The following is a 23,274-nucleotide window of genomic DNA, read 5'->3' as shown; positions in this document are numbered from 1 at the left end:
CACCGCGCTCCAACCAAACGGCAGTGGAAGTGAGTCCAGCAGCACGGTGAGACAGCCACACGGAGCTGGAATGGGATAAGAAATTCAAAAATGCAGCAAAGTTCTAATGTATTCAACGAGCGGGCCACTTGAATCCGTCCTGAAGAGGTTAGAGCTGAGGTTATTTTTGGAGGGTGGATTATTAAGGCAACCTGCGCTGCACAGAAGGGGGAATAACTACGGGCGAGTAAGGGTCACTCTGGAAAACCATGAAGAATTTAGCAGAAAAAAAAAAAAAAAAAAAAGACTAAACTGTCAAAGTAACAGCAGATCATTGTAGGAAATGTGTGAAATAAAAGCACAGGACACATTCAATTAAAGCAACTTTTTTTTTTTTTTTTTTTCTAAACACATGCCACCGCTGCTGCCCTCCTCCATATGGTCTTTTTAAAGACAGAATAATTTATCCCAGAGGGATTAAACAGGGGATGTGATGGAAATAAAAGAACACATAAACATTTAAGTTACAGATCAAATGTGCAGGATGAATTCAAGGTTGTAATGTTGATTCCTGTTTCCCGTTCTGTACTGCCCTCTAATGGAAAACACTCCTCAGAAATATTGTTTTTCTTTTCAAAAAAAAAAAGGCAGCTCTGACATGCAGCGAGAGAGAGCTGCAGCGAGGAGAGAAGACATAGAGCATAATTAATTATGAGCTGAATTGTGAGCGCTACATGAAATCAATTTTAAAATTAAATACAATTAAAATGATGAAAAGGCCCGATGTGTCAGTTTGAGACGTATTTATTTAAACATGTCGAACGCAACAAAAGTGCAGTATATAATGCATAAGACACGTCGGCTCTAGGTGGATTGTAAGGCGAGAGCTAACAATGAGATCTAAATGAAGACAAAACAAATGCTCACTACAAAGCTTTGTAGCAGTAAAATTCAGAGCCTTTATCACTGGATGTTGAACAAAGCATTCACTTGGCAGGAAATTAAAAAACCAACGAGAGGTACAAAGACTAATTCTGCTAAGGAAAAAAAAAAAACAACAACAACAACAATGCGAGAGACATATTTTTAAGGGAATAATAATTCTTTAGAAAAACCATTCCAGCACTATCTGGCAAACGCAACGGAGACCCACGGGAGCATATGTTTGTAATTCCTACTGTTCTCTGTTTAAGTTATTTTTGTACATTCTAATTCTGCAACAGCTCTGTATCACATTAACTATGCAGCATCTCTATTCTTAGATTATTATTATTATTATTATTTTTTTTTTTAAAAAGGGGCTTAAACTGAATATCTACAAAACCTCCAGTTGTTCCACAGAGTGTGCCAAGCTCGCTAAACTTTATGGCCCTGTTTTTTTTTTGTTGAAAATTCTGTGTTTGTGTGTGCGTGCGTGTGTGTTTGTGCGTGCGTGTGTGTTCTCCGTGTGCGCGTACTGAATGAAGGACAGTTGGCCTCTGTCATGATTTAGCCTTTCTCTCTCTGCCTCTCGTGGCTGAGCAGCCATTGTTTGAGATGGTCGCCCTTGCCGCTCATGTAAGGCCCACTCTGTCCGCTGCTCGAAATCACTCGGTGGCAGGGGATGAGGAGAGGAACCTGGCGAAACACAGACACACACACCGAGAGAGAGAGAGGAAGAGAGAGAGAGAGAGAGAGAGAGAGAGAGAGAGAGAGAGAGAGAGAGAGAGAAAACATGTTCAACTGTGAGGAAAGAAACATGTTTGGAAAAAAACCCTTCATTCAGGAGCAGATTTACATGGAACAAAGTCACTTTCAAAAAATGTTGCAGCTGTTTTTCATAAAACAGGTTTCAACTTTAAACTGTAAATTCAAAGAAGGACTCATGCTGTCACCACACAAGTATGACATGCTTTAAAAAACACTCATATTTAAAGGGGAAAAAAACACAGCAGTAGCTGAGTTTGTATTCTAAAGTTGGCACTGATTGTCACAGCTAACAGTCAGAGGTGTTGATAGTAGGTATGTGTTTCTCATTTACCACATACACAGACTTTAAAGTAACCAACGTGCAGGAAATCTGAATCTGCACTTTTTTTTTGTTTGTTTGAGGGGCGGGGGGGAGGGGGGGGGGGTGTGTTCGTGCACTGGATGGCAAAAAAAACAAAAAAAACAAGGTGCCACGCTAGAAGTGTCTGTTTTGATCCTGCACAAATCCACATTCAGGGTGATGGCTCAGTCTTTGGGTATAAATGTTTTTTACTCTTTAATAGTGTAAAGCAAAGAAGCAATCAAAAATTAATGGGCAAAAACACCAGCAGGATGAATATTCAATCGAGAGGGTGTCAACATTAAGATCTGATAACCCTGTGATCATTAAAAAGAGGAAGTCGGTGGAGCGTTTACTCTTGTTGCAGACGACTGCCAGGGGGGTCCCGAGTTCTTTGTAAACTAAATGGCTGGAGAAAGATTAAACAAGCAAGCCTAAAACACTTCGATCATTGTGCATTCAGAACAAGACGAGTGGCAATGGTTGGAGTGAATCGCAGCAATTATTTCTTTAACAATATTCTCTATGTTGCCCTTGTTCTCCTCTTGCTGCACTGAATAGAAAAAAACACCACAGCCACGGCATAGTGACTGTGTTTCACCATTTGAACCGACTTATCTCGACGTCTCCAGCCTTTTATATAAAACTTGGACATGCAGTGTGTGTTCGGTTCAAATCCATCATTAAACCCGCTCCCATATCAACAGCAATAAAACTTTGCGAGCCTCAGATTAACCTTGCAGAGAGAGAAATACTGCTCGAGTATTCGGATCAATACTGTTCCCCGGGTTTGGAGGGAGAGCAGGGTACCCCCAAGGCCTTCGGATCTGTCTCTTCACTTGGGGGGGGAAAAGAGCACTACGCCAGGCTTATCAATACTCAAATCCTGGTGAAGAAGAAGTGCCACAGAGAAGGCGAGGATCGATTGAGCACACTGAGCTTTTTTTTCCCGCAGCTGAAGCCCGAGTGGAGCGGCACTACTGACAAGTAATTGACACTGACAATCTGACTCTGGATCTGTATGAGGAGCTGAGGGCTCAGGCTCCCAGTCTGCCTGACGAAAGGGGAGAAATGTCTGTAAAACATGAGACTGAGAGGAATTATACAGCCATCCAGGAGCAATGCCATTGGCTAATGTGGAGATTTTCAAAACGCAGAAATGATATTTTTATGGTCAATTCTGTGTTTGACATGACTTTTTCTGAACATAAATGACTCTTCTACTTTAACAACAAAAGTCCGTTTCAGAGGAAAAACAAAGTAAGACGAGGATGTATACGAGACACTTCACAGCCTATAAGAGAGAGAACATCTCACTGGCTGTACAAGAAGTGCTCTCTGCCTCACAGAGCACACCGGTGGTGCCCACAGCACTACATGGGCAGAGCTAAACGGGCTTTGATCAAAGGGTTTGATCAAAAGAAGACACACCACTTGCCCTCTAGCCCTCCATTTTGTACACAGTGGATTCACAGCTGAAAAAAAAAAAAAAAAGAGAAAACGATGCGGGCCAGGTTTCCGACAAGAAGCGGAGATTTGCAGTGAACAACTACAGTAAAGACTTGAGAGGACGGGAACAAAAGGTGTGGGCTTAAACCTGCGCTGTAGGTGGACTTTCACGTGTTTCTGCCGGTCTAAGAAGGGCGGGAGGGGGGGGTGTTTGTTTCGCATGTAGCACATATTCCACCAACACACCTACGGTTTGGATTACACAGGCTCCGTACAGGAAGACGCTTTGTACAGTATTGTACGGGAAGACTCTTTTTTTTTTTTTTTTTTGGAGGTGGAGCCTCCTCCAGACAGGAACACTCTTGTTATCATACTCTTTAGGTTTATTGGAAGTGTGAGTGTGCACACTTAATGATACCTAACAATTGACTTCTATGTTTTTTTTTAAATTCCTTTAACAGTGCAAACATGCATTTAATCCGTTTCTACATCCTGTTTCATCATTTTAAAAGCCTAAATGCTGACGTAAAATTGTAGCTTAAATTACATTAAATGAGTTTTAATTACAGCAACAGCTGATGATAAACTTATCTGTCGCTCATTATATATATACATGTATATATATATATAAACATTGTAACCTGAGAAAAAGAATGACGGTGTCTGAAAAGAAGTCGGAAGAAGTCAAACTTAAAAACAGATGCGCCTCAACAGGAATGGCTGTTTAAGTCCGAAGCGTTTAAGTTTTCTAATTTTTAATCTCAAAAGCTGGAAAAAGAAGACGAGATATTCAGTTACATTCGGTTTTGTCTTGCTTTAGATTTCCCTTTTTGTTTCTTGATAATGTATGGACCGACTGCACTCTGATCCTGGAACCTTTTAACTCGTGGTGTCATCGTAAGCCCAGGCAGGCTGGCTATATAAATGTATGTTTGTACTATAAACCTCTTCTTTGTCACTTTTTTTTTTTTTTCACAACAAAATGCTCCCATTTGTTTACACTCGTGAACGCACCCTCAGTTTGTTTGCCACCTAAAATAAATAAACAACAATCCCAGTGTATTTGCGGTCCTAAAATCTACCTAAAATATACATGACTACCCCTAAAGCAGCTTTTCTTCTTCCATGTACCCGTAAAATATCGAGTGTGTGACCAACAATCCAGAACAAAACAACGTTCTGTGTGCAGAGAAAATGAAACATCCTCACATTTAGAAGCTTCAACAGAAAGTAAAAGACACCTGCATAGAACTACATGCATATTAGCTTTACATTGAATCATGAAAATGATGTCATTTTTCCTAATCTAGAATTTGACAAAGACAACAACTCATGACTGGCTGAAGTAAACTTTCCTGTTGGTTTGCAGACAAGGAGCAGTATCAGACGCTGCAGGCGTGGAAATCTACCGTCTGAAAAAATAAAACCCCGTGACTTTCAATAACTGACTCAATGAAGTAAGTAAGAGAGAAACCTGTCAATCAATGTCAGTCACACTCACCGGGTTCCTCCTCATGGCCCCTCCCACCGCCCGCACTGCTCTGGGGTTTCCCGCCATCTCAGCGAGGCGTTTGTACGACACCGTCTCTCCGAACTTCACGTCCCTCAGAAGTACGCGCAGCACGTGGCTGGTGAATGCGTCTTTTTTTCCCACAAAGCGAGGAGGACAGAGAGGAAGCAGGGGAGAGAAGAGGAGGAGAGAGCTCCTTTATTGAATCAATCAAACAGACGGAGGCTGAAGATAAAAACACAACAGCTGAGAACAACCTTCATGTTTGCTTACATTTTCAATTTCAGACATCTGAACATTTTTGGATCTACTGAGCAGTTTTTATAAAGTCACAGAGTCCGAGTCTTCCTCTAAATGACCCTATAAGACTCCCACTTTTTCCTTACAATACTCATTAAACGACTCAATTTGACCTAAGAACTAGTATCAACATGCTACAGAAGCGGGTGGGAGAAAATTATTTCCCTGGCAGAAAAATCTAGGTTATGCTTTGAAAGGTCACAGCTAAAATTAAAAAAGTTCGCTCCTTCATTTAAAAGGATTAAGAGAGGCCAAAAAGACTGCAAATCTGCTCCAGATTTTTAATAATAATAATTTCAATGTTGCATACCATTTGTGGCAGTGGGATGACTTTGAGGTTAATCAGACCAATTTGTCCTTTTAATTGCTTTCTATTCAGAGTAGATTCATTATATCATCTTCACTTAAATGGCGGAATTCTTCAAATCATCCGCAGCTTAACCGACCACATTAACGGCTTTGATTTCATTAGCACTTTAGCGGTAGCATTATCTTTTTCTTTTTCTTTTTTTTCTGGATTACCAGGCAGTGACTGAGTGGTGTGTTTGTCTAGCTCTGAAGAAAAAAAAAAAAAAAAAAAAGAGGAAAAGGAAGAAGTATTTGAAGGTTCTTAAAAAAAAAAAAAAAAAAACTTGAGACATGGCTGAGCTGGTGTAGGGGGGCGAACAACACTTCGTCTTTCTTTTTTTAAGCACAGAGAACAAGACTGGGAACAATAGTCTCGTTATCAAGAGGGGGTGACATTCTTCTAGTATATACATGTACTCAGTCATGAAAATTCAATTAGTGATCTCCCATTCTCTCTCATTTATATGGTCTAAGAGAGCACATGACAAGTGATCTATGAGAAATCCCTCTAAATTGGCATTGTGTGAAAACATGTCACACCCCTGTCTCTCTTCTACAGAGTGAACATCCTTTGCTCCCCAGGCTCCCTCGCTACCTTATAGTCACTCTCCGCTACACAAAGCCACGTGAACAAGGCAATTTGCCTAAACTGGGGGGAATAAGTGTAAAACCTAAAGGGGATATATTTGATTGATGCGCACCCATGTGAGTTCTTTGTCTTGAACAAGGCCCGTAGGTACTGTTTAATAATTTTTCAGGTAATAATCACGCTGTCAACGAGATGACGGGCTTTTACGCAGACAGACTTAATGTTATGAGGAGATAAGATACACTCCCTCAGATATCTTTTATGCATTATTCTCCCTCATAAAGCTGGGATTTGGCCACATGATTTGCGTGGTATCCCTTTGTCACTGGTGGGTAGATGACAACTTGCCCAGGCGGTGGCTGTGACAAATCCCTGTTGATGCCAGCGTTATTGACAAACAACCAAAGTCACGTCAGCAGACACTGCTGAGCGCAATTCGCCCACAAGCAGACCGAGCAACAAGCTACTGTTAAAGCTTCTTTTTTTTTTCTTTCTTTCTCTCATGCAGAGAAACTGTTTCTCCTGGAAAAGGTTTCTCATTTCCAACAGTTCAGGACCGAACTGTGCTTCTATCTCCTGCTACAGAGGTTAAAGAACTTTGCCCTCATCAGTGTTAGTGACAGACACTTCATGCAGGTCACTCGAGGTGACCAGCAATGATTTGGACAGCGGTCCCCCAGCCCCATACTTCATAAAGAGCCTAATACGCTGTGTCTGGGGGTCAGGACCCTCTTTAGATGGGGTGCAGTGATGTCAATTGTTTAAATAAAAGTTGAGAGGAACCACTTACATGTTTACAGACATCCCATAATTATGTCACAGGTCATTACCTGGCATGAGGCCAGGTGATGGGGCCGCTGCAGCGGTGGCAGATTGAGCCGGGGGGGGGGGGAATCGAATCGAACCAATCCAAAGATTATAAAAGTATTGACATGTGTGATTGATTTGCTCATAATTTTCTGTTTCAGAGCAATTTCAAAGGAAGAAAAATAGAATTAACTGAACTCCATCCGCCGTGCTAATGATAGATTTGGAGAGATGACTTCCAGCTGACACTCACCTATATACACGGCTGTGACAATAAAAAAAAAAAAAAAAAAAGACAATAGTGGAAATGCAGCTCCCTCATTATCCTTTGTGTCTAATGGGAGGGAAGACTTTGACTCCCAGTCAAAGTGTCTCTCGAGTCTTGAGGGATCCATACTTTTGAAGGCTGACGGGGTGCTGATGATTCTCTGATTATTCGATATTCTGAAAACGTTCATTTCCCTAATTCCTCTCCACATCACAGGGGCGAGTCCTGGTGAGTGTCTCATCTCGCCCTGCGCTGTGCACAGGGGGAGGTTCAGGCTCCTGCAGGAACACAGTCATTTGGGCTTTGAAGAGCGCCCTTCCCCCCCCTTTGCCCGGCCCCCCCCCCTCCCTGCATATTCCCCGTGCCGCTTACCGAGACTAAGATCCTCTCGTCTGTTACATATGGATGTATAATTAATGAGATAAGAATATGCATCGTTTTAAGAACTCGCGATGGTGTCTGTGTTTTTTATCCCGAGGAAGCGCGCGCACACGCACACACACACACACACACACACACACACACACACACACACACACACACACACACACACACACACACACACACACACACACACACACACACACACACACACACACACACACACACACACACACACACACACACACACACACACACACACACACACACACACACACACACACACACACTCCCTTAGCAGGACACGCGCGCTCACCATCCCTCTAGCTCCGGCGACCAAACTTGCGTGTGATGTTGCCGTGACAATCAGTCAGACAGTATAGGAAAACTACACCTCGCGTCTCCTTTCATGTCACCTCTGTTGCTCAGGTATGTCGTGACAGCTAATATGAAAAGTGGCTTGTTTTGTCAGAAATGTGTAAATAAACATGGCAACACTTCAAGTGAAGGTCACAACTCAATATTACATGACAAGTGCAGCGAGAGCGCTGTCGCATTCAGGTTCTCCCACAAGATAACTGAGCAAACAAAAGTTGGTTGTCACGGATTGTAATGACCTGATTAAACTCGATTTTTTTTTTTTTTTTTTCTTCAGGCAAGCAGCCGCTCCAGGAAGAGATGGAGGAGGAATTTGTAAAAGCAGAAAATAATCCTCAATATTTCTGAATCAACAAGCGGGAAGAAAAAAAAAAAAAGGAAACCTTCTATTTTCCTCCCTCAAAAGACAAATACTCTTGATGCTCACATTTAACATTTTTATACTGGCATGGCCTATGGTTTTGACTACTGAGAGCAATCCAAGCCTAAACCCTGTATTTACTAAGCCCCAAAACAACAGGCGAGGGAGAGAGGTGGAACACAGCACAATCACCTATTCAGATCAGGTACTAATGAAGAATTCCATCTATCCTGAAATTTAATTAAAACCCCAAAGACTTCAGATGAGATGCGATTTGAAAGAGCCTGGGGCTGGTACACAAGCACTTGGTGGCGAAGGGAATCACACTGAAAGTTGATATCGTAATTGGTCCTGATGTATTTCTGCACTGCCTTTGCGGTAGCGTGGGACTCATAGCTGTATACAGGGTCTCGATGGAGTACCTGCTCATTGAAAATGCCATCACTCAAGCACTGCAGATCTGCATGAAATTAGAGAGCAACTAAGGCCTGATTGCAGGGGAAGGGAGGCACAATTGTTAAATGCATATATTAAGAGTTTTTTTTTTTTTTTCTCCTGTGGAGGTGTGCTTATGGGTGTAAATGAGAGCTTTAAGTTCAAATGCTATGTGCGTCTCAGTGCGGCAAAGAAAGAGCGTGTAATTGTTTCGGAGATAAAGTTTTGGATTTAAAAAAAAAAAAAAAAAGAGGCTGCAAGTGTTGCTTGTTTCCTAGAAACATAAACACCACCATAATTAATTCCTCGTGTTTCACTCCTCGGTGCCCTCCATCCTTCACTCTGTGCTCCCTGCTACAAGTTGAAAGGACACTAATTGTCCATTTTTGGGGTGCTTTCATTTTTTACTCGCCCTAGGTGACTGGTCAAGCCAACAATAAGCTCATTCAAACTTCAGCACCATTCACATGTTGTCATTGAAGATGAAGAAGAAGGAAAAAAAAAAGAAAAAGAGAAAAGCTTCCTGTCTGAAAATGTCAAGAGTGGAATTCGATCAGTTTCAAAGAATGTGCCAAGAATCATGGAAAAGCTTGCCAAGACTAACACGCGTGGTAAGAGCTGCCACAGATTACTGAACCAAGTTACAGCTCTGTGTTCTGTTCTCTCTCCTCTCGCTCACCCACTCCTTTGCTCCTCACACTCTCTCTCTCTCACCCCCCCCCCCCCTACCCCTCTCTCTCTCAGCCATAAAATACTTCATTATAACACAGTGAGCCAGTGAGTGTAAGTGATGTAACTGACAATTAAGAGTGAAAGCCTGATCCCAGTCATGGCTCTGCAAATATTTATCCGTGACAGACCTCCTTGCAGGGCGGGGTGGTGAAAGGCAGGGAGCGGGAGACTCCCAGTGGTCTGCGGCTCGCTGAAGTACGCCTGGAGCCATTCGACGCAGCGCTGCAACTCGGGGCTCGTTTCTGCCGGGCTGTCGTTGACCACACAGCTCAGGGGGGCCGCAGCGCTCCTGTGAGGAATATAAGGCAGGATGGGGAGTTGAGGTGGGGATCAGAGGAGCAATCATAACAACCTTCTTGGTTGAACTGTGCTAAAATATGCCACGAGAGTGTTCGAACATGCCACAAGTGACACAGACGCGAGATGACATAATTTGAAGAGTGAAGCTAAAGTTGCTAATCCAGACGTGCTTAAAATCCAGAGTTGAACGTTTTTGGCTTTATTCCTGTTGCTTTCCCGTGACAATTAACAGTGCTGTGAACGACGGGGGGGGGGGGGGGGGGGGGGAGAGAGAGCCCAAGAAAACATAAAGACTGTAATCCACACTTTTGTAAAAGCGTGATTTACATAGATATGAAGTGTAGCACGATGGAGTGTGAAAGAAAAACATTGTCGGTTCACAAAAAAAATTAAAAAAAATGGCGCTAACAGTTTATTTCAAACAACTTTAAGGAAGCAGAACCAGCTTTGGAGAGGCAGAAAAACAAAAAGGAGTTTTCAAAAGTGAAGCAGCTGTTATGGAGAGAAGAAAAAAAAAAGAAAGTAGTTCAGATTGAACAACAGCTTCAACCTTGCCTGGGTCTAGTTTATAGTTCATGACAAGAATAAATGGATTTTTTTGGCCAGAGCGGAGCTGGCCGGCAAAGCGCTGCTCTTGGACGTGCATCTTAGCATGAGTAGATGCTTGGAGGAATTTGCCGATGGTTGAGTTGGCATCACTTAACAGCTGAATTTCTCTCCGCTGCTGACCACCCCCCAGGTCAATGCAAGCAGACTGACCCATATTTGACACTTAAAGACCCTACTGGGAAGGTCCTCTCTTAGCATGTGCATTACAGCAAAGTGGAACTCAAGCTGCGTTGTGGATCTAAAGCTGGCCGCCAATTCCATTAACTGGTGTACAGGACTTATAAATAAATAATATCACCATTTAAGTGCCCCCTTTTCAAAATTGGCTTATCCTGTATGGTATTAATAATAGACATTTACTTTGTTAAACACACAGACCGTCTCTCTCCTGGTCGCCGCGACAACACGGCCCTAAAGTGTTTTTACACTTCTGCAGGTCACAGTTTGAGCAGCGCTTTATATTGGACATGTGAAGCTGAGCTTTACTGGAGTGTTATGACTGAGCGGGTCACTTTTTTTTTTCTTTTTTATTTTGGAGGGGAAAACGTTCTGCCTGCTAGTTTGCGGTTGTGTGATGAAAATCTCCAGGGTGCCGTTTAACAGTGGGTGTAAATACAGTAAAATGTGTAAATACTCTCCCTCCTAAATAAACCGCGCAGCAGTTTAGAAGTTGAGTGGTGAAAAGTCGAAAAAAAAAACCAAAAAAAAAAACCCACCAGCGGGTCCTGTGCTGAGACCCGCTCAAACAATGGCCATGGCTCATGGCAATCTCTGTCGGCATGGGTGAGTGCCCAGCCAGCCCCTACTTGTCATTGTCTCTCCTTTCTATCCCCCCCCCCCCCCCGCGCAGCTCTCCCTCCTCATTTCCCCCCCACCCCCCCCTCTATTTCTCTGTCCTCCCACTCCAGCTCTTTTGGCTCCCCACCACCAACCCACCCGCCCCCCACCCCACCCCCGCCGCCGCCTCTCTTTCTCTCGGCAAGGATCTTCAGGCCACTGTTCCCTCTCTACCCGTTCCCCTCCAACCTGCCTCCTCCCTCCGACACCACCACCTCTACCCCCCCCCCCCCACAGCCTCTCTTTCTCTCTGAGAGGATGTTCCAGCCGCTGCACACTGACAGCTCGGGGATATTGTGTGTGGAAATGTTCCTGTTGGACCCGCAGGCCCTTACAATCTACCGGACAAAGGCTAGAGCACCTTTGCTTAAGGCTTGGCACCTTTGACCTCCAGCTCACACTTCAGAGTTGTCACTGTGGCTAATTTCCCCCCCCCCTCGCAGCCCTCTGTATGGATGCGCTGGCTTTAAAGGTGCTCTGAGTGATACAACATTGACAGTAGTAAAAGTTAATGTAATGCAGTACATGTTATGGCCGGTAAACAACACCAAAATAAATAAATAAAAGTGGAACAACATCAGTCGGGCTGAAGTCTGTCACCTCTAGGTGCAGTGGGGGATTGTTTTTAAAGAGCATGTGGGCAGTGGAGATGTAGCTCCTGAGCTTGGCAACATTTCCAGTCGCTTCAGTGAATCACAAATCAAGCAGCATCATATGATCTTTACAGAGTCCAGACTGGTGCTTTACAAACTCTGCCCTTCAAAAAGGGAAGATTAGAGATGTTGTAATAAATGTCGGGCTGATTGCAGAGGAAATCCCAGAGGAGAAGACATCTTTAGTTTGTCTCAAAGAAACTGCCACCCCATTTTATTTAAACCAACAAACACAATTAGCCGTAAATATGAGAACTTTCAATAAGAGTGCTTAACAAGTGTGTTACGTCGGAGTTAACTACTCTAATCGGCCAAATCTAAATTGTTATAAATGATCTTTAGTCTATTTAAAATCCTTTTTTCTTTAGCCTCCTTTAGGCTAGGATTTTTTTTTTTCATCCCAGGTAAGGAAATAAGAAACTAATTCCAAACTGGCCAGGATCTGCTGCACTAAAAAGAATATTTCCCCTGACACAAGATTGTGATTTGAGAAAATTTCTAATATTGTGCTCCTGTCACAATCAATTTCCAATTACCATAAATCATTGCTGCGTAAAGTGGGAGTCATTTTGGAGTTCTACCTATTCTCCAGCTCTAATATAAAGGAATGAATTGAGCATTTATATAATGTTGGAGGTTATTTCATTCATCCTGAAAGAAACAATCAAAGGAGACAAAGGAGGGGGAGAAAAAAAAAAGAAAAGAGCTGACATTAAATTCGTCCATTTCCTTCAGCATATTCTTTATCTCTACCTGCACAAGACTTCAGAGAGACTTTTTTATTTTTTTTTTTCCTATCAGGCGCAGACGTAACAAGGAAACAGGTTAACCACGGGATCTAATTGAAAGGAATCTGGCGAAGGGTGTAATGGTATATTGCACAAAAAAAAGGGGGGAAAAACTCAGAACTCATGCCTCCATCCTGTGAAGCGTGATGGCGCTCATCCTGACTCGATCGGCTGTCACTTTTGACACAGCCTGCCAGAGTTCTCCTTCACCGATCATGGGTAACATGGCGGGTCAGAGGATGAAATAGAAAAAGGCCAAGAGCAGTCCGATATTTTCCCCTCAGCCTTATAGCTGCAGATACTTAACTCAGAGACGTCAAAGACTCAAGAGAGCATGAAAAAAGCCTAAAATGACTGTCTAAAAAGGGGAAGGAAAAAAAAAATACAGCATGTCTCTATGAATGTCAAGATCCTGATGGTCTCTGAGCCAAAGGCTGTGATACAATTGTAAGCCACTTGCTCAATGCAGCTCGTTCAACCGTTTGAAGATCATTCAGATGCCTATCTGGCTACCGCCGCACTGAAAGTGGAGAGCTCTTCGGAGTGGTGAGCGGGAAAGAAATGCCTCCCGTTCGGGTTTCGTGCCCCGCCGTTTTCAAAATAAAAAAATAAAAAAACAACTCGGCCGGATAAACAGCTCTCTAGATATCCAACAACTCTTATTAGCGAATGTCCGCGCGAAAAGAGGCCGCAGCGCTCCATCCAATACATAAAGGTTGGTGGTGGTGAAATACTGCAGCGTAGGCAACAAAGCACACAACAATTAGGTCTTCTCCCAACTGGCTAGCCACAGGAGTCAGTGAAGGCATGTATTACCAGAGCCTTAACTCTTACTCCATTATGTAGTGTATCCACACCGAGGCGCAGCAATGTTTATCTACAACAGACTACTGAGCAGTTTCAAATAGTGTTTTTAGCCTCTATTCTCAAGTGCCACAGTAAGAGATTCCAATTACCCGAATGGTAAGGAGCCAGTGAGGGAGCATAAAGTACATTAGGGATCCCCTGTAACTGCAGGGACCTTTTAGAGCCTCAACTGAAGAGGGCCGGGAGACTGGGGGGGACAGTGACCCTGCATGGATAGCCTCTGTCAAAATTTGACCACGTCAAGCTCAAAGGCATTATGGGAATCCAGTGTCACCAAGTCCTAATTACTGTCTGTGTTCAGAGCAAATTACTGCCTTGTTCCTCTGATTAGCGAGGAGGCTAATCTTCACCTGTGTACGCCAGCACTGCTGAGGGCCCTTGAGTGTTAGCGCTTCGTCTTCTGTAATTTATTTTTAAATCAGTGCCCGCTCCCAGGAGTTTTGAGTGTTTTGTTGTGAACCGCTTACCATGATCCCCACCACCGCCCCCTCACCCCTAAATCCTTGACTAAATCCTTGTTTGGTGCCGCAGGAAGATAAGCAAGAACAACACTTGGGCATAATTGACTCGTACTCCTCTCCAAGATGTCAGAGCGGAATCATCTCTCTGCATATTGCCTTAGCATGTCACACACTGTACACTTCTGCATGTTGCAGATATAGAATCCAATCAAGTTCTAAAACAAACTGGCACAACCTCCGTGCCGGGGAAGAAAAAAAAAACTTCCCGGTCGACAGCGTGGTGGGGGGGAGGGGGGGACAAGAAAACAGCAGTAGCTGCTTTTTAGCTCCACACTGAAGTGCAACTCTCGCTCGGCTCCCGTCCTCACCCCGGAGGTTCTTGCTTTCGAAAACCACGACATTTGCAGATTTTTTTCGTCCGAGCGGACGTCAGTGTCTCGTCTGTGCGGGGCGGTTTACAGGTAGTGTGTTACACAGGTGTTGGTTTACACAGGAAATGGCACATGCAGCCTGATTGGGACGGTCCCAAGAGATGGAGGCATAAACACGGAGCGCAGATGGGTCCAAGGGCCAGTGGGAGCAGCACCTTAATGAATACGCAGCTGAGTACTACACTTCACAACATGCAAAACAATATTCTAAGGCTGCGGTGAAAAATAGAACAAAAATCATCTGAATATCATTACACTATGAATTATTCATACTGTTTCTAAAGGGACCACGTCAAAAAGTCTCCCCTCTGCTTTATTGATGATTTCATTCAATAACGGATCAGCAGATCACCGTTTGTGTGACAAAGCGTTTTAGTTCCAAATGCAAGCCGTTTACTTGGGTCCGTGTGTCAGGCAAAATAAGATTTAAAGTGGATTAACATTATGTGTTGGCCTAAAAATTCAGCAGGAGAAGCGGAGAAAAGAAGAAGAAGAAAAAAAAAAGAGACGGAGAGGAAATCAGGGAGAGAAATAACTGAGGGGGAAACGAATAAGTCGTTGGTATGGTTCCCGGTGTGTGAGCACATCATGTAAACAGGCCCCAAACAGGGAACACATTTACCATGCCGCTATTCAGTGTGAACCAGGACATTGATTCACAACACTACGTGAGTGTGAGAAAAAACGATAAATGCATCACCTCAGATATTTCACACTCGTGTTGGTAGTGTGTAAAAGCTGTTGTGACAGCTTGGGTATTAGAGCTAGATAGATGGAAAATGTCTGGCTGCTTATGAATGCCAATGTGACCCGGGTGACGGCTTTGACACAAAAACACTCCACCTCAGAACAATTAGGCTGTTCTCAGACCCCATCCAGTGTTGTCAGTGATAATGGAAAGCTGTGAGGATAACTGGTGATAAATAGACTTTAACACCCTCCTCCTTAAGACCAATGCAGTCCTGCAGTCCTCTCATATGCTTAACTAATCATGACCATGGCCGGCAAATTCATACAAAAGACTAATTACTGTTGTACTTCACTTCAGTCTCAAAGGCCTCTTATATAAGGACTTGGGGGTTCTCCTGCCTCTTTTCTCCTCTTGATGGGTATTTTTTTATAAGTAGGCCTCGTGCTAGACAAAAGCGTTTAAAAATTGGTGATTGCTTTCATCCGCTTTAATTACATTCAGAAATGGCATTTCTGCCACATAATACACCCCTATTGTTTCAGAATTATCTGGCTTGGGGAGTAAAATCTACAATATTTGACGATGCTCCTGAGTTAAATCGCCTCTTGAAATTGAAATATGCAGCCGAAATACAAAATAAAAAGCCAGCCCTTGCTGCTGATATACTGGAAGCTCCTTGGCTTTCTGCAGAATGCTATTATTATGCATATCCAGGTAGAAAGTTAATTAACCCAAAGCTTAAGCTAATTATGGTAGCAGAATGCTATCAACCAAACGCTTTCAGTCAGACAGCTGTCCAGAATTTCATTTGCTAATCATTTGTCTTTTGCAGGAGCATATGGTACATTTCCCCACTATCACAGCAACAACAAACAGATGAAAATCATTAACTAAAAACAATGTGCAACGTGAAGAATCAGACACAGATTTATACGGCTTTGTGTCGGAGAAAAAAAGGCGGATTTATGGCCTGGGAAATATAATGATAATTTTGGGTTTTAGCCACTTAGGATTTTAGGCAGATCACGTGACGCGAGTGTGCTGGGAATTCAGATGCACAAATATATTGTTTATATCTATATGCAAATGAGACTGAATGTTTATCCGTGTAAAATTAATTACAATTTTTTTTTTTTTTTCTATAGGAGCATATGCAAAAAGCTTATTCTTAACAATTTTTAGCTTCTAGCATACTCTGTGCCTGTTTTCTTTATTTTTTTATTTTATTTTGTTAAAAGTAGAAATCCCTCAGCTCAGAATTAAATCAATTATTTTCCAAGAAATGCTTCATGCATTATTTTCTTTTTCTTTTCATAAAAACACATCACAGTGGCTGTTAAAGGGTGATTGATATCGGCATTGCCTTCCGACATTATCAGGCAATAAAGGCTACTCAGGTTCTAATGCAACATGTCATACACAGGCTCCTGTAGTACATTTCTATTGAGGACCTCACAAGCTAAATTGCTTTTTTCCCGCTCCCCCACATCTCAGCCAGCTTGACAGACAAATTGATCAAAGCATTGTAAAATAATATGCTCACAAAATGTCTCGGGGCAGGAGTCCAGCCCTTTTTTTTTCATTTTTCACCCTAATAAAAAAGTACTCTATGATTTCCTCGGTATTATGTGTCTGTGCTCTCTGTGAGGGAGGCGAGAAGCATCATATTTCAGATAATAGTAATCTCCTGTAAACAAAATGCGGATCATTTTTCTGTGAACGCCGGGGCCATGCTAAAAAACTAAAAAGGGCTGGAAAAGCTGGTTAACAGGGAGGCTGGTGCGCAGGGCCCCAACAGGGGTTGTTGAGATGTAATGAATTTGTTCATCTGATGGTGCCTTCAGGGCTGTCGTTAGACTGGCAGAGGAGGTTGATTTTAGGAAATGTTGCTAAGATCAGTTAGGAAGCAAAAAGGGGGCTCGAGACGTTTCTATTAGAAAGAGCTGACGGTCATGGTGTGTAAGCAATACTTCATGGGCGTTTATGTAGCTATAATGGCATTTATCAATAACTATCTGTCAATGTCATGAATGCTTTTGTCGCTCCGGCTGCTAACCACAAATGATGAGAAAACAAAGCGAGAAAAACTCGGTAACATACGCCTTGCCCACAAAAGTCTTCTGTAGGTCTCCCTTCATGTTATGCATAGCCCTTATCTATTTCCCTTATCCAAAATATGCTCTTAGAGATCATTTATCACACTGACTACCTAAGCCTGTGCCACACCACAGCCAAAGCTGCAAAGAGCCATGTTTAGTATGTCATAAATAAATCAATGGAAATGGCTGATTTGAACTATTACTGCTACAGGCAGGCTTTTGTGAGATCTACATGTAAAGCCGCTTGCAAAGATAAGCCTATATTTTGTCACTTTATCTCGCCTCCCTTAATGCCTGTTTACATTGTGTAACTCCATATATCTGAGGAGGCTCTAGTCTCCCCGTCCTGTGACAATACCATCACATTCAACTGGATGTGATAAAAATCTAAACATTTGGTCTGATGATTTCCTGCTCACACCTTTGAGAACATACAGACAAGCCATGTGATCGGAGCCTCACTTATGACCGACATAGCAAACGATATTAAACTGAGAAATGATCTAGTGATGCGAATCATTAAATTCATTTGCATATTCCTACTGAACCTGAACACACAAATTAAACCCTGTTCACAAGGAGACGGAGAAAGGTGCTTGCGCATGGTTACAGGACATCTTCCATAATCAAAATTCCATATTATTAATTTTCTGACTTCAACTCATTAACAACAAGTGGAATGTTTTTACTGCTTGATGAATTTTGGGAAATAGCAGACAGTGGAGAAGGAAACACATGTTGAGGTATAAGCTACACGGTCATTAATGGGTTTCCATAAATTAGAATTTAAACATACATTTTCAAAAGGATAGCTTACTATCCGGCTGCATTGGAAAATGGTTTAATTTCCCAAACCATTCAAGTTTATCAAATGCGAATCTGCGAAACATGGATATTTAATTTCAATCTAATCAAAACTAATCTGAGATGTAGGATGTGGACCTGTAAAAATAAGGAATAAGTGCTTATTAACGCTGACTTTAATCAGTTTCCACCGCTTCAGTAAGACTGTCAACATTCTAACAATTTTGAGGGATGGGTAGGGCATGAAATGCAATCACATATTACATTTCAGAGTGTTCGCTTGACACTCAGAGCGACTGCATACAACTTGGAGGAAACATAAATAAACAGGAGCGAACAGACCGTGCTCCCCGTGGCCTCTGCTGACCCTACAGACATCAGCTCTAATCAACTCCCCTGTGGGTAATAAACAAGTTATTTTTCTGAAATTTCAAATATACTGCGGGAAGAATCACAACCACATGCCATCAGAAATCTAATTTCAAGCCCAACTGTATTCTAGTGCCCCTCATATTTCTAGTGCCGGCTCATATTTGCCCAACTTTCTCCAGGATATTTCTTGTGGGATCTACAAAAATGCCCTGCTTCCAATGAGGAATGGTGGCACTCCATCACAGGAGTGGATTCTGTCCGCCTGTAAATTTCACACCTTTGTTTATCACGTCACCATCCCGGCTGTTGTACAGTACCTTTCAGCAGGTGCGACATCCATTAGGATCTGGATGGTGTGCACACCATTCTCACATCCACTGACTTGGATGGTCCCCAGGGGGCTCAGCAATGAGATGGTCTTCTGAGTGCACTGGCTCTTCCTCTGTTTTTCCATCGTGCTGCCCTGCTAAGGAAGCACAAATTACACTCCATTCATTGACATATTCATGTGGCAACTTTCACAATTTCTCACGCATATTTGCATTGAATGATCTATTGAGAACCTAGCAGGGCCACCAACGGATGATGACTTACATATTTGAACACCTAGCCTCCAAACAATGTCATGATGCGACTTGATCCCCTACATTACTATCCAATATTTCTTTTGTGCATGGAAAAGCATACGCCTATCTAACCAATAAATCGCCCATTTTTTCCCCTCTTTCTGTTCTATATATCACATAAATGAGAAAAACAATGCAGTCTGTTCCCTTGTCTGGTGGGGGATTCCCAAGATAGCTCGACATTATTTTCAATCCGTCATTTTTGGTTGATGGTCGGGATGTTTTTCTAGCATTAAATTTGTTCCTTAGGGTGCAACTCCGATGGGATTCTGGTTTCCAGCCCTTAACAACAGCAAAAACGTGCAGCTTTTCTGACGACTGAGATGGATACTGGCAATAACCAGACAGCAGTTCCTTTTTTATTTTTACTTTGAGGGAAGGAGAGATGATTGACTACGTTATATGTGAGTTTTTGAGAGATGGGGGTTATAATAAATAAAGGTCACATTGATTGTAAGAGTTTCAACGAAGGGAACCTTTCCTTCCAGGAACCTTGATCTGAAAAGTGTCTAAAGGGTACAAATACAATATCTAGCTCTTCATTCTTTTTTAATGGGGAAAGTTTTTGTCTTTGATTGACCCCATCCAATGATAATTTTGATTTATGTTTGTATAATTATTATTTTTATGAAGCTAAAACTGAGGATTATTGAAATCTGTGTGGACACTTTTTTAATAAACAACTGACTGCTAAGTCAATCAATGCTAAAAAAAAAAAGAAAAAAAAGAAAAATAAAGCAGAAATGTATATCTTATTTTCACATGGTCCATGCTGACCATTTCATTTGGTCAGGCTCACAGTGAAAAAGAAAGTTGAAGTGTAGAGCAAACCATTACATGTGAAAGCTCAAACTACAGAATCACCATGTGATGTTTATGCCCATAAAACTGAGTCGATTGAATAATTTATCATCAAAATATTCTCCTTTTTTTTGTTGCATTAACTAACTCCTCATCACAACCATATATTACAGACTTTCTGGAGGAGAATTTCTTCAACTATCTTGATATGTTATGTCTAAAATCATTTTCTGATGAATCTTTAATACTTTTACTTAGTCCATGCTTCTAAAATGTGAGGATTTGATGTGTTTGTTTGCCTCATGTGACAGTAAAATAAATTTAACAGGAACTGGACTGTTATTCAGAATGAAAAAATATATGTCTTGAAAATATCACCTTGTGTCTGAGGATGCTGTGATGGACAATGTTAACCATTTTATAGAAGGCAAATAATAAAATGGTTTGGTTGAAACATAAACTGTATTTTTTTTTTCAAAAGTACATATGTCTTTATAGCGTGCACATTTGCGACAAGGATGGTTGATATACGTTTAGATTAAACAAAGGTAATGAAGAGCAGTCATGCATTTACAGTATTTCATTTAAACTTTCAGTTGCCCCCCCCCCCCTCACACACACACACCATCAACACCAGCACATCTGTCATGCTATGCGATCACAAATGCGTCTGCTTCAACTTTCTTGTTTCTACTCTTGCAGCTCTCACTGTATTCATCGGGGGTTTGCCTGAACTGACAATAAAGGCGAGAAATTTCTGAGCCAAACAATGGTACAGTCAGTGCACTTTGGATAAGCACTGAACACACTGCCTGCCATTTAGCAAGCTTGGTAATAGACTCATAGATAGAATAATGGACTTTGGCAATAATGGCCCTGGCTAATAGTCTACCACTGATTAAAAATAATGCTCCCATGTTTGTTTTTGTGCAGTAGACTAGTCTTAGTGACTACTTCAAGGTCTGGTTGTTTACCCAGCTCTCCACGGTGAGAAACAACCAAACAATAAGCAGATTGTGTTGTTGGGAGAAGAACTGGCAGCATCCTTGAGCTCGTCAATCATTTGACTCGTTTCTCATCAGAGTAGTTCCTGGTCAAACCTTCGTGATTAATTGAGTAGAAAGCACAGCGACTGCGCAGGTGTGAAAACGCAACACGTGTCCATGTTGTGACATTTATACACTAAGGAAAGAGGATGCCTTCCGCCAGTCTTTGAGTATCTTAAAACTTGTTTAAATACACGTTGAAATGCAATTGGCAGCTAATATGTTTAAAGTAACTGAGGGCTACATGCGTTAGCCAACGTCATCAAAGGATAATCCTTCGTATAATGTGTGTAGCCTACGTCTATTGTTTGAACAACATGGACACTAAGGTAAGGCTTTTCCAATCGTTGACACTTTAGCTTACAATAAAGCCTGAAATAAACTGCGAAGTCTCGTTTTCACCCACCTCTGCAAAACAACCACGATAGAAAAGATTCTTCCTGTTTCTCCAGACAGCGTGGTCGACTCGGCCAATCAAAACAGGCAAAAGTCCGCCCTCGCTCTGTTATTGGCCTTGCAGAGCCCCGCCCCCTGTCGGGGACAGACAGTCGGCTTGACTTGAGGGTCTCAAGATGATATTTGAGGTCTATTAGGGGGTCCCAAGGACACTGAAGACAAAATATTATAGAGATCAGATATTGAATTGCCTGAGATGTTTTTGCTTTAGGAAAAAACATGTAAAAATGTGTATTTTAAGCATTAATTTCAAATACTGTTTACTTTCTCCTTAAAACTGAGCCATTTATCCAATCATGATGTATCGATATTCAATTAAGTCTTCAGGGTACAACCACCTACTTGATATCTTATGTAGGACTATTACCAACTAATAAAGTCAGCATATTGCTATGAACAACACACAGTCCTTTTAATCGAGTTTGACACTGTTTAGTCTATGGTAAGGGAGTTGCCTCATGTTGTTTGGAACAGTCAAATATTTAACTGAAGCTATATTTCGGTCATAATGACAAAGAGTGTGTCGTCAGTCATGTATTCTTTGAAAGCGTCTGTTGTCCTCTGCAGCTTTATTTTTATTTCTTTGGTGCCTTCAGCTCTCTGCATGCCTCCGTTTGGAGAGTGTAGGCCGGCGCGGGCCTGTGGCCCACACCCCGTCTCAGCGGTGAGGGTGGGAGCGGGGGAGAAAACGCCACCCCTGCAGAGACCATTTTGAAATCTGTGAGGATTTCCGTGCCATCTGGACCCGCTGCCAGTCTGCCCCAGATAGTAAGGGTTGGCAACGGTACCCGACGGTGCAATATGGCTCTCTCTTTAATGAACTACTAACTGTCCCCCGTTTTAATTGATGTGACATTTGAGCCATTTATCTCTGACATTTCAATGAAGGATGATTCTCAGCCTTGCCATTTACTTTTTTTGTGCTATTTTCTAAGAGTCATTTGCATTTTTCTGCTCTAAACCTGCTTTTTGTCTCTCATTAGCTAATTAGAGAGCAACATGCACAATTAATAAAAATGAACATAACCTAGTTTGATATAGGCTGATGAGGATAATCAGAAAATCAATGTTTCCTAAATATTCATCAAAAATGATGTGAAGGGCTACCTGTGGTAAAAGGTGACTTCCATAAAGCCTCGTAACCTTTACCCGCATACCAACATGTAGCCTACAGTGTGGGACAACTTATGTTCGCAGCATGGGGAGAATCAAGCTCAATTAATCAGCATATGATTGCAGTAAGCAGCCCCCTCTGCTGGATCTTCTGAGCCATACTGTTTGAAATCATTTTAATGCTGCATTCAGTGGCCAAACAATTATCATATGTGGCAAGCACAGTGGAGGTTTTTCATTTGCTTTATTACATTAAGAGATTTAAAAAATATATATCAAATGTGCAATTACATTTTTAAAAAAACAACTTTTGCTTTTTTGTCATCCTAAATTTATTGCAACATTAATTTTAATCACTGCTGGCACATCAAAGCTGTTTTGCACATTTTATATTTAGTTTGTACAGTCATATATATTTAGTCTGATGACTCCAAATAAATAGATTTTAAAAACAGGAAATAACCATGGTATGTAGAAATAAACAGCCTGATGTGCGTGTGAGTGACACATAAACCTGGTATTTTAAAGGCGCCGGACTCAATTGTTTTCCATAATGACACGTATTTTCAATCTTTTTAAGATATCCTTTAAAAACACGGCTGCACAGATGACGACTGTTCCTTTGATTGTGAGCGGCATCAGTGCCAAGGTGTGGTGCCCTGTCTGTGTTGGCAGCCGGGCTGATATCTTTTGTTTGGGACTCAAAGAGCTCTTTTTCCTGTTCAGTTTCCCTCACTATTTTTGTTTGTGCGAG

At 42.0% G+C, this 23,274-nt stretch overlaps 1 protein-coding gene across 3 annotated transcripts; it reads right to left on the bottom strand.

Moving 5' to 3' along the window:
- Positions 1-1,402: 1,402 nt before the first annotated feature.
- On the bottom strand, positions 1,403-21,461 carry LOC306835919 (methylated-DNA--protein-cysteine methyltransferase-like). 3 transcript variants are annotated; one of them, XM_079362718.1, is made up of 5 exons: positions 21,358-21,461; positions 18,796-18,941; positions 9,695-9,855; positions 4,959-5,098; positions 1,403-1,596 (listed from the first exon to the last, which is right to left on the bottom strand). In XM_079362718.1, the coding sequence occupies exons 2-5, from the start codon at positions 18,930-18,932 to the stop codon at positions 1,468-1,470; spliced, it is 567 nt and encodes a 188-aa protein (XP_079218844.1). In that variant the 5' UTR covers positions 18,933-18,941; positions 21,358-21,461; the 3' UTR covers positions 1,403-1,467. The 3 variants fall into 3 exon arrangements, with proteins under 3 accessions (XP_079218844.1, XP_079218843.1, XP_079218845.1); XM_079362717.1 differs by having other exon boundaries at positions 18,796-18,944; positions 21,358-21,458; XM_079362719.1 differs by lacking the exon at positions 21,358-21,461 and adding an exon at positions 20,880-20,982 and having other exon boundaries at positions 18,796-18,944.
- Positions 21,462-23,274: the final 1,813 nt, after the last annotated feature.

This window comes from Symphodus melops (assembly GCF_947650265.1).
Source record: "Symphodus melops genome assembly, chromosome: 15".
NCBI classification, from domain to species: Eukaryota; Metazoa; Chordata; class Actinopteri; order Labriformes; family Labridae; genus Symphodus; species Symphodus melops.
The sequence above is the reverse complement of the archived record's forward strand: the minus strand, read 5'-3'. Positions and strand labels throughout refer to the sequence as shown.

Excerpts from the sequence above, each read along its gene's own strand:
- LOC306835919 (XM_079362718.1), bottom strand. The coding sequence starts at position 18,932 with ATGGAAAAACAGAGGAAGAGCCAGTGCACTCAGAAGACCATCTCATTG. Across the intron at positions 9,856-18,795 it reads GATGTCGCACCTGCTGAAAG|GAGCGCTGCGGCCCCCCTGA; the intron begins GTACTGTACAAC and ends TATTCCTCACAG. Across the intron at positions 1,597-4,958 it reads GGGCCATGAGGAGGAACCCG|GTTCCTCTCCTCATCCCCTG; the intron begins GTGAGTGTGACT and ends GTGTTTCGCCAG.